The sequence below is a fragment of the Salvia miltiorrhiza genome, unplaced genomic scaffold (genome assembly GCF_028751815.1).
Source record: "Salvia miltiorrhiza cultivar Shanhuang (shh) unplaced genomic scaffold, IMPLAD_Smil_shh fragScaff_scaffold_79, whole genome shotgun sequence".
In the NCBI taxonomy this organism is placed as follows: Eukaryota; Viridiplantae; Streptophyta; class Magnoliopsida; order Lamiales; family Lamiaceae; genus Salvia; species Salvia miltiorrhiza.
Window position 1 is genome coordinate 322205 of NW_026651486.1, and position 16563 is coordinate 338767.

A 16563-nucleotide genomic window follows, 5' to 3' on the forward strand; every position below is an offset into this window, starting at 1 on the left:
ACCATTGGAATGATGGATGACATCGGTGTGGAAGATGGAGACGTTTCGGTTCTCCAAGAATTGAACTCTTCGATTCCTTCGCAAGACGTCTCAGTTCTCCAAGAATTGAACTCTCCGATTCCTTCGCAACAAACCATTGCAGATACGTCAGTCGAGGTTACCAATCATGAGGAGACAACGTTGGGAGGCTCGAGACTGCTTTTGAATGCGATTGCTGCCGCAGTTTTAAGCCAGTCTTCTTGCAGGGCCGAGCAGGCCACTCTTTGCGAGGTACCTATTTCCTTGCCCACGGTTCCTGCTGTGAGAGAAAAGAGAGAAAAGGAACCCATTCTTCTACAAGGGGGTATTGATGATCTGGAAGATAACAGTGAGAGTCTCGACGTGAATGTTTTTGTAGAAGAAAACAACCATTCTGAGGGAGTGTCTAGGACCGAAAAGGATGATTCTTCGGGCTCCCAAGCAGGGGAAGTTAGGCTGCCTTCCAATAACAAAAGGGTTGATCACCGATGCACAAAAGGAAAAAAAGGTAAAGGGAAAAAGAAGAATAGAGCGAGGGAGAAGGAGAATTGGGGGCGTTTCATCTCTGAAATAGAACCACTAAATGGGAGAGAGGAGGAGGCCGCAGAGGAGGAAGACATTGGGAAGAGACAAAAAGGGTTGCTTTTGACAGAGGAGGGGGGAATTTCAGGTCAGAAAATCTGGGACTTTGGGAAGAAGTTAGGTCTTTCAAGTCAGATTGAAGAAGAGGTGATTGTCCGCCAAATCGAGTTGCAAGGTAACTTCCTTTCCTTCAATAATGCTGGGAGTCAGATGAATTGTCCATGAATTTACTGTCATACAACATTAGGGGCTTGGGGAGTATTGCGAAACAGCGAGATGTTATGGAACTTGTAAGAGGGCATAAGATTGATATTTGTTGTTTACAAGAGACAAAAATGAAGACTTTTAGTGATGTTTTTTGTAATTCTTGGTGGGGGTTTAATAACACAGATAAGGCAATCAGGAACTCTGAGGGGAGAGCTGGGGGAATTGCGTGTTTATGGAATAGGGAGGTGTTCGAAGCATCTAGTTCTTGGGATTTACCGGGGGCCGTGGTTGTTAACGGTAGGTACAAGGAGGACGGTCTCTTGTGTTGCATTATCAATGTTTATGCGCCAACTGAATCAAAGGAAAAGAGGATTCTCTGGGATGCAATTGGTTCTATTGTTGAACAGAATGCGGATCGAAGTGTGTATTTTGGGAGATTTTAACGCAGTCAGGAGAAGAGAAGAGAGGGTGGGCAGCGGGGAGACGTTTCGAGCGTCGGATGCGAGGTTTTTCGAGGATTTTATTAGGGGGAACGATCTGAAGGAAATTCATACACAAGGTCGAAAGTACACTTGGTACAAGCCCAATGGCAAATGCAAGAGCAAGATCGATCGTTTCCTTGTTAACGAAACTTGGATGCTTACTTGGGAAGGAAGTTCTGCACGCGGTCTTCAGCGTTCAATCTCGGATCACTGCCCAATTGTTCTCACTACTAGAACGGAGGATTGGGGACCAAGACCTTTTAGGTTCCTAAATGCTTGGACGAATCACCCGGACTTTGAAGATGTTGTAAAGAAAGTGTGGACGGAGACTGACTGTCAGGGATGGAGCTTTTTCGTGGTTAAGGAGAAATTGAAGAAACTTCGCGAGGCTTTAAAAGTTTGGAATCGTACATCCTTTGGTGAGATTGATTCTAAAATTCACGAATTAAAGAAGGAGTTACAACAGAAAGATGAGCTTGACGAGTAGAGTTGTTTAGGCGAAGTGGATGTTATCAGGAGAAATGAGCTCCAAGCTCTCATTTCCCTTCAGATGAAGCATAAGCAGATGACTTTACAACAGAAGGCTAAACTGAAATGGCTTAAGGAGGGAGATGTGAATTCTGGCTTCTTCCATAAGGCGATTAAAGGGAGGCGGTTGAAGAATGACATAGGCGGACTGATCTTTGATAACTCATGGATCTCCAAACCGGAAGAGGTAAAAGCTAGGGTGAGAAATCATTTTGAAACCTTTTTCAAGCGGAAAGATAGACAGATGCCTGTTATTCCCATTGACTTTGTGAGAAGGAAAATCTCTGATGAGGAGAGAAATTGGCTGATTAGAGGTTTTGAACCCGAAGAAGTTAAAGAAGCGGTCTAGAGCTGCTCTGGCGATAAGAGTCCAGGACCTGATGGCTTTAACTTTTCATTCTGGAGATCGGCTTGGAATGTGGTTAAGGAGGATATCCTCCAGGTCTTGAAGGACTTCCACGCGAACGGTAAAATTCCTAAAGGAGGTAATGCTTCTTTCATCGTTTTAATACCGAAGAAAGAAGGGGCTGATTCGTTGAACGAATTTCGTCCAATCTCGCTCATTACCAGCTTGTATAAAATCATTGCAAAGATTTTGGCGGGGAGACTGACGAAGGTGATGGGGTCGATCATCTCTGATAATCAAAGCGCTTTCGTTAAAGGGCGGTTCATTCTCGATGGTGCGGTCATTTTGAATGAAGTTGTTGTTGAGTCAAAAAAGAAGCGACGAAGCCGGATATTCTTTAAGATTGACTTTGCCAAAGCTTTCGACTCAGTTCAATGGGATTTTTTGGATACTTTGCTGGATAGAATGAACTTCGATGGGATTTGGAGGAAATGGATTCAAGGGTGTCTTCAGTCAGCCACGGCAAGTGTCCTTGTTAACGGGTCATCAACGGGAGATTTCAAAATGGAGAGAGGCTTGAGACAGGGTGACCCGATGTCTCCCTTCTTATTCCTCATTGTTGCGGAAGGGTTGAATGCGCTTGTTGAGAGAGCAGTGGAACGACAGTTATTGTTTCCTGTTAAGATTGGTAAGGATGAAGTGCCGATTACACACCTCCAGTACGCGGATGACACCATCTTTATTTTAGAGGCTGATGAGCGTAATGTGGAATCACTGAAAAGTCTGTTGCTTCTCTTTCATTTTGTCTCGGGTCTTGCTGTCAACTTCGCGAAGAGCAGCCTGATGACGGTGGGAGTGAATGTGTCAGTCGAGAGGACATGGGCTTCGTTTCTCCATTGCAAGATTGGTTACTTCCCGTGTCTTTACTTGGGAACCAAAATTGGAGGCCGAAGCAATGGTGTTAGCGAGTGGAAGTTCTTGGTGGATAAAGTCTCAAACAAAATTGCAAGCTGGAGAAAAAGACCTCTCTCGTTGGCAGGGAGGATCACTCTTGTCAAAGCGGTGCTTCAATCTATTCCGGTATATCAACTGGCCTACGCTTTCATTCCCAAGACTGTGCTCAAGAACCTCAATTCCTTGTTCTCCAGATTTCTGTGGGGTGGAGACTCTCAGTCGAGAAGAATCACCTGGTTTAAATGGAGCTCCTTGTGTTCCAATAAGAAAACAGGAGGTCTTGGGTTTCGGGATGTGGAATTGTTTAATCATGTTCTGTTAATTAAATGGCTTTGGAGATTTTTGGTGGATGGGGGAGCTTTGTGGGCGAGAGTGATCAAATCGATTTATGGGGAACTTGTCTGGGGCGAAGAGGGGGATTGCTCGATGGTGGGAAGAAGTGGGCAGTTGGGGTGGTGGGCGAAAATTGTGGAGAAAGGGGGAGGAAGCGACGATAGATGGTTCATTGATCACCTTCAACACAGTCTCGGGGATGGGATGAATACAATGTTCTGGGAGGACGTGTGGGCTGTTAACAAACCTCTCAAGTTCTCTTTCCCGAGATTGTATAACTTGTGCTCGAATAAGAAAGCCCTCGTCGGAGAGAGTGGGTTTTGGGAAGGAGAACAGTGGGTGTGGTCGGTGAATTGGAGGAGGGCTTTGAGGGAAAGAGAGAATGGACAGGTGGAGGAACTTTTGAGACTTGTTGCTGCTTTTGTCCCTTCTACAGGTTTAACTGATGGATGGAGTTGGAGGGCAACTACGGACGGTCAATTCTCAACAAAGTCGGCTTATGATTTGGTGGCGGCTTCCAGTGAGGCGCAACAAACTCAACCGGCTGAGATGGCTACGGTTTGGGAGGCTCCAACATCGCACAAAGCCAAGGTGACAGCGTGGAGATGTCTTAGAAATCGTTTGGCTACCTGTGACAACTTAAGAAGACGACAAATTCAAATTAGCTGGGAAGAGAGAGGATGCAACGCCTGCGTCGCTGGAGAGGAGACGACGGAACATCTGTTTCTTCATTGCCCGAAAGCTGCGGCGGTGTGGGACCAAATCTTCCAATGGTTACACATCAAAACGGCAAATCCTAGAGGTACTCTCCATCATTACACTTCCTTCATCTCTGCTGTCAAAAAGAAGAAAGGAAGAAGATTGCTAAATGCGTTATGGGTGGGAACGGTTTGGACACTTTGGGAAAAAAGAAACGAGAGTCGTTTTCAAGGAAAGATTTGGGATATTGAGAGACTTGTTTTACAGATCAAGGGTAGACTTTGGAGTTGGAATGAGGTCTATAAAGTTTTGGAGTTGAGAATCCCTTTCACCATGTGGTGCTCAAAGGGTTTCAATCTTTCCTTCTTGTTTTGATTGGCATCCCTAGTGCCTTGCTTTTTATCTTAATAAAATTTTAATTTTACCGATCAAAAAAATATTTGAAGACAGTGGTCCTCTATACCTTTTTGTCTGTGTCTCACCAAGATACAAGATGGTTTCATGACCAATCTATTTCATTTGCTGTCACCAAACTATATCTAGGGGAAATATATATTTGCTCCATTTAATTTTATCTATAATCTAACTACTATGTTTTTTTTTTAAAAAAAATATTATTAATGTACACGATAAATTAAATTAAATTAAATTAAATGGATTTTTTGGACAAATAAAATATTATTCTAGTGGGTTGGCCGATATTTTTTGGTGTGGCGGAGGGATTCCTCAGCAGCCTCAACCATTTCTATAAAAATCGTATATGCTGTTAATCTTATCGGAAACTTTGAATTTTTACTTATTTCTTTTTACTTTCAATATTATCACATCTTGTTGCGTAAATATACGAAATATTTTCAAATTCTGATAGTATTTGATTAAAATGATATGCATAACTGCATAAGTTATAATTCGTCATCTTTCATAATTTATGTTCAAAACAAATAGAGATATTTGACTAGGAAGTTTATTGTGATCCATCGATTTTTTTTCTCTTTCCATGACCCAGATCTCTTTTCATAAATTGATTTTCTCCCATTTAAAGGTATTTTTTACTTTTGCCACAACAAAATCTAAAAATATATATACATGGAACGGTAGTGATTTTAGATTGATTTATAGGTATTGATTTAATATATATTATGGCTGATATTTATCTAGAGGAGAAACTTTTTTTTATCTTGGTTCGACTTTTAGAGGGGTGCGAAAATTTTATTAATTGTTTGAATGTCGTTTAACCCTCCCCTATATATATATATATATATATATATATATATTATAATGCTTATAAAAATATTTTTATTATCAACTTTTGATAATTTCATATAGAGCTGATTTTAGGTGCAATCGGTTGTACCGTACAATCGAGTTTCACCTCGACCCACACCCTGACTCGAACTCAAATTCTGACTCGAACCATATAAATGGAATTATTCAGTTATGCAAATGACACTGCCTGTAATTGATACTATTCAGTTAAACAAATGACACTGCGTATAAATGACACTATAACATTGTAAATTACACTATGTATAATTGACACTATTCGGTTATACAAATGACACTAATCGCGTAAATGACAATATTCAGTTATATGTAGGGATGGCAATGGGCCGGATCTGGACCGGATCCTACATGGTCCAGATCCAGATCCGCATTTTCTTACTTAGGTCCGGATCCGGTCCAGATCCGTTGGATCTAAAAAAATAAGATCCAGGTCCAGATCCATAAGATCCACAGGGTCTCGGGTCCAGACCCAAATTCATATTTTTTTTCTTTTTAAAATATTTATAAATTTTAAATAAACTCAAATTAAAATCGAATTTGATCTAGACTTTCAACAATTATTAAAAAATAAATAACTAAATCATAATCTATGTAAAAAAAATTACTATAAAAATTCATAATAAGTAAGAATATAATAATCAAGTACTAAATAATATATTAGTATTATAATGAGATATACACTTATTGTAACTGCGTATGTAAAAAATGGTGAAAATTAATTATAACATCATTAAAATCAATTTCATCTCTATCTTCAGCACAATATTTAGTAACAGTGGAACAATGTGTCTTCTATTTTGACATTGAAAAAAAAATAATAATAATAACTAAAATTAAATTAAGATATAAGTAAAATATTAACTTTAATAGAACTATATATTATTGAGGAAAAGAGATGTATAGATTGGTAATAGATTTTAGAGTAGAGTTCAATAATAATAAAATAAAATTATATATTTTTTATATATTACTAGATCCGCGGGCCGGATCTGGACCGGATCTGGGTCTTAAAACTTTTGCTCCAGATCCAGATCCGCAAATCTTAGGAGTGATCCAGATCCGGTCCAGATCCATCGGGTCCATTTTTTACAAGGCCCAGATCCTCTAAAAAGGATCTGGATCCGCGGATCTGGATCGGGTCCAGGATCCATTGCCATCCCTAGTTATATGAATGACATTGCCTATAATTGACACTATTCAATTATATAAATGATATTATAACATTTTAAAATGTCATAGTGTCATTTGTATAACCGAGTAATGTCAATTATAGCCAGTATCATTTGTATAATCGAATAGCGTCAATTATAGATGATGTCATTTGTATAACTGAATAATGTCAATTATAAACAGTGTCATTTGTATAATCGAATGATATCATTTACACAGTTCGAGCCAAGATGCGATTTCGGATCAGAATATAAATTAAGATACAGATCAGGATGCACATATCAAGATGCAATCTGATTATACGATACAATCAATTGTACCCAAGTTTTTGTGTTTCATATATCCATATTCTGTAAACGTGCATTCTCTCATGTCATACTAAAGTTTCCGCTCATTCGTCATGGTTACTGCTTACCCTAAAATCACTTTGAATGTAAATAGTGAAATTTATCAAGATTAGAATTCCAATGATCGTGGATATTTATTCTTAAAGTAATCGAGTACATACATGATTGTTCTCTCATTTTTGGTCGACGATATATATCTATATATGTGTATAAAAATTTTAGTGAATTTATTTTTAAAATGGAAGGATATTATTTGATGCTAGATTTGTTACCGAAGAGAAATATTATCATAATATGACACAGTCCTTTTATTTCTTTTACTTTTTCGTGATACGTCAATTCTTGGGTGCGACCGTCGCACAGGTATGCAATGGGTCAACCCGGCTCCAAACCCGCCCTCCTGACTCGAAACCCTGACCCGCGTGGGTTTGACCTATACTCCTAATTATTACAATTGTTTATAATAATTGTTACTTTTAATAAACATAATATATACATTTGTTCATATAAATGTATATTGATATGTATAATATTTTTTATTGAATAAAGGTAAATATTTATATTAATATAAGTATATATTTGTGCGACCAAATGTATATCTTATGATTATTAAAAGTAAATACTCCTATTAGGGTTTAGTGTTCAGGCTTAGGGTTTAGTTTACAGGGTTTAGGGTTTAGTGTTCAGGCTTAGGGTTTAGTTTACAGGGTTTATAGAATTTAGGGTTTAGAAAATATAATACTTTATATTAAATGAAGGTAAATACCTATATTTATATAAGTATACATTTGTGCGAACAAATGTATATTTCATGCTTATTAAAAGTAATAATTATTATAAACAAATGTAATAATTTAGGATTCAGGATTTGGGATCTGGGCACGGGTCGGGTCGGGCGCGAGTCGGGGCGGATCCATCGCACTGGAGTGCGACCGCCGCATGCAAGACCGGCCCTTCGTGATAAGGACATATGTACGACAGTACGAGTTCTAGTTGTGTTAATAAATAAATAATAATGTTCATTTTATTAAGTGGTATATGAAAAATAATTATTTTCATAAAAATATTTTGTTTATGTCCAAATTAAAGGGAATGAACTAATATATCCTTATATGTTGATGCTTGACTTTAATGTTTGTGAAAAAGCTATCACTTTTTTTTTTCATTTTTAATTATACAATTATACATGTGTAAAAAATATAAGAAAAACATGTGATCATAACACAATGATTGTACTATTGGATCAAAGATGATTTTTGGAACTGTAAGATTCATTTTAATTTTAATTATCAAATAATGTATTATGCCTTCTACTAAAATGTCGAAGTAATTCAGTTATAGGAAACAAATATTTAAAAATTGTTTATTGCAATGAAATTTATTTTTTTGTTAAAAAATACTATATAGATAGTTGATCGATTTTCTCGTAGATATATAGTTACAGGCCAAGCAACTCAGTAAAACTGAGAAAAAATATATAGATATTTGGTCGATTTAAATTGAATGAATTCTTTTTTATAGGGGAAATTGTATGAATTCAGAATTCTTATATGTCAAAATTTAAAAAAGAAATTACGTATAATATAATTCTAATCACACGAGGATAATAAGGATTGGTCATTAAGGGACGTTTATTTGAAAGGATCGGTCTTGATAGATAAAAATAGTAAAATTAATCTTTTGTTTGTTTAGATGAATTGAAATTTTAGGATATTTCAAGACTTTTGATTATTTTTATCATTTAAGATAATTTGCTTGATTCATATCTCATTCAAAAGCTGAGATTGGAGAAATTTTACTCTTAAAGCTAAAAAAGACTCACTCATACAAAGTAAACCCCTTTGTATGAAATTGCATGATTGGTGTTCATACAATAAACTTTAAATTTTCGACAATAACAAATGCAATAATATTGTATATATCGAGCAAGAGCTTAACCCCATAGAGATTTATATGGATTCGACCTCGGTGGCTCGAGTGATAGTTAATCTTAGTGAAGAGAACGAGTTGCTACTTGAAGATATTTGCAATATTATGAAAGCAATTGGATTGAAAGGGGGTGTTTTTACTTTTTACGATTGAGTATTTTTATTATTAATAGTAAAAAAAAATTCAATCTCATTCTTTTAATAGAACATGAATCAAGCAAATAATAGATTAAATGATAACAATAATAAAGGGTCGTGAGTGTAGACAATTAAATTTGTCGTCGAATTAAATCATGCCACATGTAAATTCATGAATTAAATATTTAATTATATTTTCTATTTTATTAAAAGGGATTTTATTCCTAAATTAAATAGATATATAATTAATATTTAATATAAATGAATTAATGGGCTCATGGACACCTAAAGCCCTAAGGCCCATGCATGGAGGTCCAAAGCCTATAAAGCCCATGAGGCCCACCTCCTACATCTATAAATAGGGGTGTTGAGAGCTCATAAATGACATCTTGGAGGAGGAAAATGTTGAAGAGCACAAGAATTCTCTCTAGTGTCACAAGTGGAAGAAGTGGAGGATTCAAGTATTCTTCAAGCATTCAAGCATTCTTCAAATCTTCAAGAGTTCAAGAATTCAAGATCTTCAAAGCTTCAAGTTATCAAGCCTTCAAATATTCAAGTGATCAAGCATTCAAATCTTCAAGATCGAAAGCTTCAAGGCGTTCTTACAAAATTCTAAGAACGTTCTTCTCCAAATCAAATCAACTTCGACATGCAATTCAAAATCATGGCTTGAAGCCCTTTGGATTTATCATCATCAAATCAAATATTTCAAGAACCTTCGAGATTGTTCAAGAATCAAATGGAAGAGAAGAATCAGAGGATCAACTAGAGATTGCAACCCGCAAAACTCTATCAAATTCTATCAATCTATTTATTATATGAAAACACAGTTTGTGACATAATTGTAATTAAAGAATCAATCAAAGGGTATTTATAAAACTCAACAAATCCCATATCCCATATATTTTCTCTCTCCTCTCTCCTCTCTTTCATCATACACATTCTTCAATTTTCTACTCTCTCTCTCTCTCTCTCTCTCTTTCTCTCATATTCTCTTTTTCATATTTTGATGATTTTTTTAAAAAATCAAATTTTATTTATAAAAAATATTCTATATATATCTTAAATTAAAGATGAATGCAAGATCTTTGATTTAGTATCAAATAATTATTCAACTCTTTTATTAGTATTCTAATAAATTCTAATAATAATTTATTTTCCTACTTATCAATTGAAGCTTTTCTAATAAGATGACATAGGTAATGAGCTAACTTAGAAAAAAATAAATTTTATGCATGATTAGCTTATGTTTTAAAACTATATATTGTGATGTGAAACTCTTTTTTTATTGTTTCTTCGTTTCTTTTAATTTGAATGATGTGTTTATTCTATAATTTTAAGGAAGAAAATAAAGTTTTCCATCAAATAGATGGAAAATTAAAAATGATTACTTTTCAAAATTATAAAATAAAATTAAGGATCTTTACTGAGTAATTGATGTAGATTATTTTATTTTTTAAGAAAAAATAATTTACATTTACTTATGAGTAAAATTTTGAAGTAGCCAAAATGAAGCATAAAACACAATTTATGGTCACACATTGAAAAAACACAAAATTTGGCCATATTTATTGATTTGGACATTTTTACCCTTAATGAGGCGGACCGGGTAGGATCAGGCACGCGGGTCGCGTGCCGGGTCGGGTTAGGCACTTATGGCACTATTAGTGCCATAAGTGCCAAAATTTTACTTTGGTTTTATTTTGGATTTTCGTTGGCACTTATGGCACTATTAGTGCCATAAGTGCCCAAATGACCATTTTACTTGGTTTTATTTTGGATTTTCGTTGGCACTTATGGCACTATTAGTGCCATAAGTGCCATACGTGCAACACAAATACAGAAACAACAACATCATTTAAACCCTAAATGAAACATCTAAACCCTAAATGGATAATCTAAACCCTAAATAGAACATCTAAACCCCAAATGGATAATCTAAACCCCAAATGAAATATCTAAACCCTAGGGGGAAGTGTGCACTTATGGCACTAATAGTGCCATACGTGCAACACAGATCACATCAGATCAGATCTGTGAATGACTGAAATCTAAGAAGGCGGAGTTCAGATCTGCCGATGGAGGAGGCGGCGCAACAATCAGATCAGATCCACCGCCGCCGCCTCATCAGATCAGATCCACCGCCGCCTCATCAGATCAGATCTGCCGCCGCCGCCTACAGATCAGATCAGATCTGCCGACACCTGGTGCTCCTCCACCTCCGTCCTCCCCAACGGCACCGTCCTCCAAACCGGCGATTACAACGAAGGCGATCGCGCCGGCCGACTCTACAAGCCCTACGCTGCCGCTGACGCCTCTTGCGACTGGCAGGAGATCAACCCCGCCCTCGCCCTGCGCTGCTGGTACACCACCAACCACATCCTCCCCGATGGTCGGCTCATCATCGTCGGCGGCCGCCGCCAGTTCAGCTGCCCGAGGAGATCGGAAGCCGAGAAGCCGCGCAACCTGCCGTTTCTGGAGAGAGAGAGAGAGAGAGAGGGATCAGAGATGAGAAAGAGAGAGGAGAGAGGGAGAATAGTAGAATAGTCATGACATACAAAAAATGGCCAAAATTTATATTTTTTCAAATGGTGGACAAAATTTGATGTTGTATGTTGATTAGGGTCATTCGGCCCTATTGTTTCTTTACTTATATTCTAACTATATTTAATATTTATTTTTTATTTATTTGATACATCATTTAATTTATTTATTTTTGATAAATTAACATGATTAAATAAAGAAATTTAAAGGCCGCGCCACAGGGGCTCGAACCCAAGACCTTCGGTTTTGGACATTAACCCATAATCGCTTAACCGATACACACGCTACATCGTTTAATTTTGATGCAAAACTATGTTCGCCGTGCACCGCACGGACGAATGTACTAGGTTATCTTTGTAACGCACTTTTGTATTTTATAAATTAAAATACAAAAATTTATTGTTACAGTGAGATATCTCATAGTTTCAAACTTTCAATCCATCTTAATAAACAAAGAATTAACTTTATTATTTTTATCTACTAAGATCAATCCTAAAAAATAAATGCCCTCAAAATATTTTATATATGTTATCAAACATATCGTGACATGGCATGGATCATAATAGAACAACTCATGCTTTGATGTAATATACAATGCACATTTTTACGTGTTGTTGTTTATTCTGCTGAATTCTCACTCCCACTGTAGGTAGGGATGTCAATTGGGACAATTCGCTAGTATCTAGGTTAATATTATCGTGTTGTCGGAATATTTCGTTATAAGTAATTCAAGTTGTAACTTTTTTGTGTTAGAAATACTTAGGGGTGAGCAGTCGGTCCGGACCGAACCGAACCGGACCGGACCGACGAAACCGAGGACCGAATTTTCAAAAAAATTTGGACCGAACCGGACCAACTGAAACCTTAGGACTGAACCGAAACCGGACCGAAACCGCCATCGGTCCTCGGTCCGGTTCGGTCCAAAATCGACCATTTTTAAAATATTAAAAATTAATAAAAATATTAATAATATTAATAAAAATATTAATAAATCCATTATAAATTAATAAAAATATTAGAAATTAATAAAAATATTAATATATTAATAAAAATATTAATAAAAATATTAGAAATTAATATAAATATTAATAATATTAATAAAAATATTAATTATATATTTAAAATATATATATTCGGTTCGGTCCGGTTTTCGTCGGTTTTGGCCTCCCCGGGACCGGGACCGAACCGAAATATTTTCGGTCCAAGAAAATAGGACCGGACCGGACCAATACATGGACCAAAACCGACCCGGACCGAAAAAACCGATCGGTTCGGTCCGGTCCGTCGGTTTTGGTCCGGTTTTGCTCACCCCTAGAAATACTCACTACTAATCATAATTTTTCGATTTCGAGCCATTAGATTTCGAAATTTATATTTTATTTGTCCCTAAAAAATACTTCCATTTATAAATACTATATACATCGCAATATATTACCATCAATATATTAACTTATTTATCTATATCAATCATGTGGTGTGACCTCTTTTTCACTTATAACACACTCAACCACTTTTGTTTTATTCCATTATAGAATTATTTTTCGAGACTGAGGGAATATTAAAAAATAATTAATATATATCTAAACTTCTATAATTGTAACAAATGCCCAAATTAAATATGTATCATTTCAACATCGACTTATATAGTAATTAATCGATAACTGTTAGATAGGTAATAATCCACATATTTTTCTGAAAAAAAAATATCATTTTCTAATTTTTCATTTAAACATCTTTATACTAAATATTAGAAAAAAAATATAGAAAATAAAAAAAAGAGTATAATTTTCGAATAATTGAATCAAAATATATGTTCACAAACATCTGAAAAATATCTTAGTTTCACCAACTTTTAAAATTGAGTAGTGAAGTTTAAAAACCAAATATTGAGAAAATTTTAAATTGATCAGGTCAACTCGTTTATTTTCGAATCAATCCTATTAAGCTTAGGCTATTTTCGGGCCAATTTATCGAGTTGAAGAGTATTCAATTCGAGCTATTTGGATTAAAATATTTTTCGAGTTAGAAAATTCCAACTCTAATCCTATCAAATTATCAGTCTATTAGATCAATTCACGAGTTTTGGACTAGATTGATATCGATACGTAGTTTTCTTCATGAGTAATAGTATAAATTATTTTTCTTAAAAAAGTCAAATTATATTTTTATTCAATTTATTCGATGTATAAGATACTCCTAAAGTTATCTAAGATATATCACTGAAATATTCTTATACTAGTAAAATAAGAAATCTACAAAATCAAATAAAAAATGAGTAGTGAGAGACAAGGCACGCCACCATGATCCTTTTCCAAAACATTGTTCAAATTTGGTCACACACTAAAGTGTGTTTGTACGTGTCTAAAAACCCTACAAATTTTTTTTCCAATGGCGGCAAACACCAAAATATTCGCAAGGAATTGACGAAAACGCCCCTGCTCCCGAAAACAAGAAAATTCTCAATGGCGCCTTTTTCCGCAAGAATTTGGCGGGGACAAAAAAATGTTTGGAAATGAAACCCCTTTCCGTAATTTCGCAATCCCGCGCGCCTTAGGGTTTTCATAAACTTATATATAAACCCTCCAACAAATTATTTTTCACAATCGCCCCCCAAACCGCACTTTCTCTCTCTAGAATTCCTGCTTGTCGGTTTTCCCTCTCATCTCAATCTAGCCTAATTCATCCTCACTTCCAACCTTTCAAAAACCCTACTCCCCTCCTTTTCTCCTGCACATGTGCGTGTAGAGGTAGAGAGAGAAAGCTGTAGTTCTGGGGTTTCGCTTGGTCAAGTTGAGTTCAGTTCAGTGAAGAGAGATTTTTTACTTCGATCGTAGCTTGCGATCATATTTTGATCTGGTGTTTAAGAGAGTTAATCGCCACTTAAAGTTCGTTTCGAGCTCTACTTTTCTCGAATCATCGCGTTTCCGAGGTGTGATCTCCGTAGTTCTGGTTTGATCAGCTTCGTCACTCCACGGTTTGATCCATTAATTCGTTTCAGATCTTTGATCACAGTGCAAGGCAATGATGGATCTGAGTGATAAAGTAAGTGATCGCGTCTATTTTCAGCTACGTGTTCGAGCTGAGCTCGATTGTAATGCGACGATCGTGTTTTCGATTTCTGATTTTTGTGTGTTTGCAGGGATCGGAGTGTGAAGAAATGAGTAGCCAAACACCTACTCCCGATAGGGTTTCATCTGACGGCTCAAATGTGAAGACATGTGTCGATTGTGGTACCTCCAAAACCCCACTATGGCGCGGTGGTCCAGCTGGGCCCAAGGTACAACTCTTTTTTTTTTCTTCTTTTTTTTTCACTCTTTGCGTATCTTGATTACATTGCGGTGTAGTCGATTAGTCTCGACTATAGATGCTACTATTGGTGAGCTATAGTCGTTTAGTTAAATTTTACCCTCGAATCGTTTCACACGTGATTGTGGGGGTAGATGTAAAGGGTAAAAATGGCATTTCACGTGACCCACATGTATGTCGACAAACATTGTTTTATGGCCCCCATTTAAAAAAATCAGATCTTTGATATCATAACTTAAATTAAACTAAAGGGTGTGACAAAAGATTTAAATTTTTGGTAGGTGAAGTGTTAAGCCCCATCCCATGTGCTTGTCACTGTGTGTTGTGCGTTTTTTGAATCTTGATTCAAACCTTTTTGTTGTTTTGCCTGCAGTCGCTCTGCAACGCATGTGGAATTCGCAGCAGGAAGAAGAGGAGGGCATTAATGGGAGTTGCCAAGGAGGAGAAGAAAACCAAGAAATCTACCAAAAATATAGTTAGCCATCAGAGCCACAGCAGCAACAACAGTTGTACCAGCAGCAGCGGCGATAGTACCCCCGGGAAAATTGGGGATTCCTTGAAGAAGAAATTGTGGGCATTTGGTAGAGACGTAGCGTTGCAGAGACCAAGATCGAATACGAATAGGAGGAGGAAAATGGGAGAGGAAGAGCAAGCTGCATTTCTCTTGATGGCTTTGTCGTGTGGGTCGGTTTATGCTTAGGGGTGTTGAACCTAGTGCTCTAGTTGTTGTACAACTCTTCCCTCTTTTTTGCCCCTTGGTTTTCGAGAGTGAGATAGAGGGCTCAAATGGGCTTTTTCGGAATGTAACCCCTTCGAGAGCATAATATCGAAATTTGTTCTAATTTAATTTTGCTTATAATTCGCTTAGTTTTGGCCTTTGGAATTTCGAGATTCTTGTTAGTTATGTTTCATGTTTGTCAAGAATTAAATTGAATGTTCAATCTATGTTTTCATTGCTCAAAGTTTAGAAAGGAAATATTGAAATAGATTTAAGAGTCCTAGTTTAGTAGTATTAGGATCAATTGAATAAAAAATATGATACTATCAAATTTGTTTTGTGTTTTCTTCTTTATCTATCCATTGGCAAAATTTAAGAGTCCTATAGTTTAGTTGGAGGGAAAATGTTTGGACCAAAATTTCTGTTGGGGGTAAAGTTGGGAAATGGAAAACATTTTGGTCCTCACAAATTTGATCCCAATTCTTCCCTCCCAAATTTTCAGTTTGGATGTTTTAATTTAATAACCGGACTTCAACTTGCCTTGATTTGACTAGAGTGACAATTATTCTTAAGATCAAAGCATCCATTTTAATTAACAAACTATATACACTTATAAAAAGTTTTTTACTTTTTTTTTTCCAAAAAAATTGTCACTTTTTTCATGTTAAAATTGAAATCGTTTTACACGGTACATCCATCTGTCCATAAATCCGCTTCGGCCATGAATCCACCTCTTAAAGAAACAAGATCACATTTACACACATTAGTTAGAGTTGGTGTTTTTTCCCCACTTTCTCTAATATTAATATCTTAGGTGACATCTCATTATTCCCTCTATGGCTAATTTCAATCAATCGACAAAACTCTTTTTGAAGTCAAATAATTCAGCCGCTATTTTTTCCCCCATAATCTCTACCAATTACACTTTGGAGTCTTTTAATGATTAAACGTGTTTTATTTTTCTTTAAATAGTTTGGGT

At 36.3% G+C, this 16563-nt stretch overlaps 1 protein-coding gene across 1 annotated transcript; it reads left to right on the top strand.

Moving 5' to 3' along the window:
• Positions 1 to 14150: 14150 nt before the first annotated feature.
• Positions 14151 to 15733, top strand: LOC131003143 (GATA transcription factor 15-like). Its single transcript, XM_057929623.1, has 3 exons — positions 14151 to 14602; positions 14700 to 14837; positions 15240 to 15733. The coding sequence occupies exons 1-3, from the start codon at positions 14582 to 14584 to the stop codon at positions 15564 to 15566; spliced, it is 486 nt and encodes a 161-aa protein (XP_057785606.1). The 5' UTR covers positions 14151 to 14581; the 3' UTR covers positions 15567 to 15733.
• Positions 15734 to 16563: the final 830 nt, after the last annotated feature.

Bases quoted from the DNA above. Each gene is read 5' to 3' on its own strand.
- LOC131003143 (XM_057929623.1), top strand. From the start codon at position 14,582: ATGATGGATCTGAGTGATAAA. The intron at 14,603-14,699 runs GTAAGTGATCGC...GTGTGTTTGCAG, and splicing joins TGATGGATCTGAGTGATAAA to GGATCGGAGTGTGAAGAAAT. The intron at 14,838-15,239 runs GTACAACTCTTT...TTTTGCCTGCAG, and splicing joins GTGGTCCAGCTGGGCCCAAG to TCGCTCTGCAACGCATGTGG.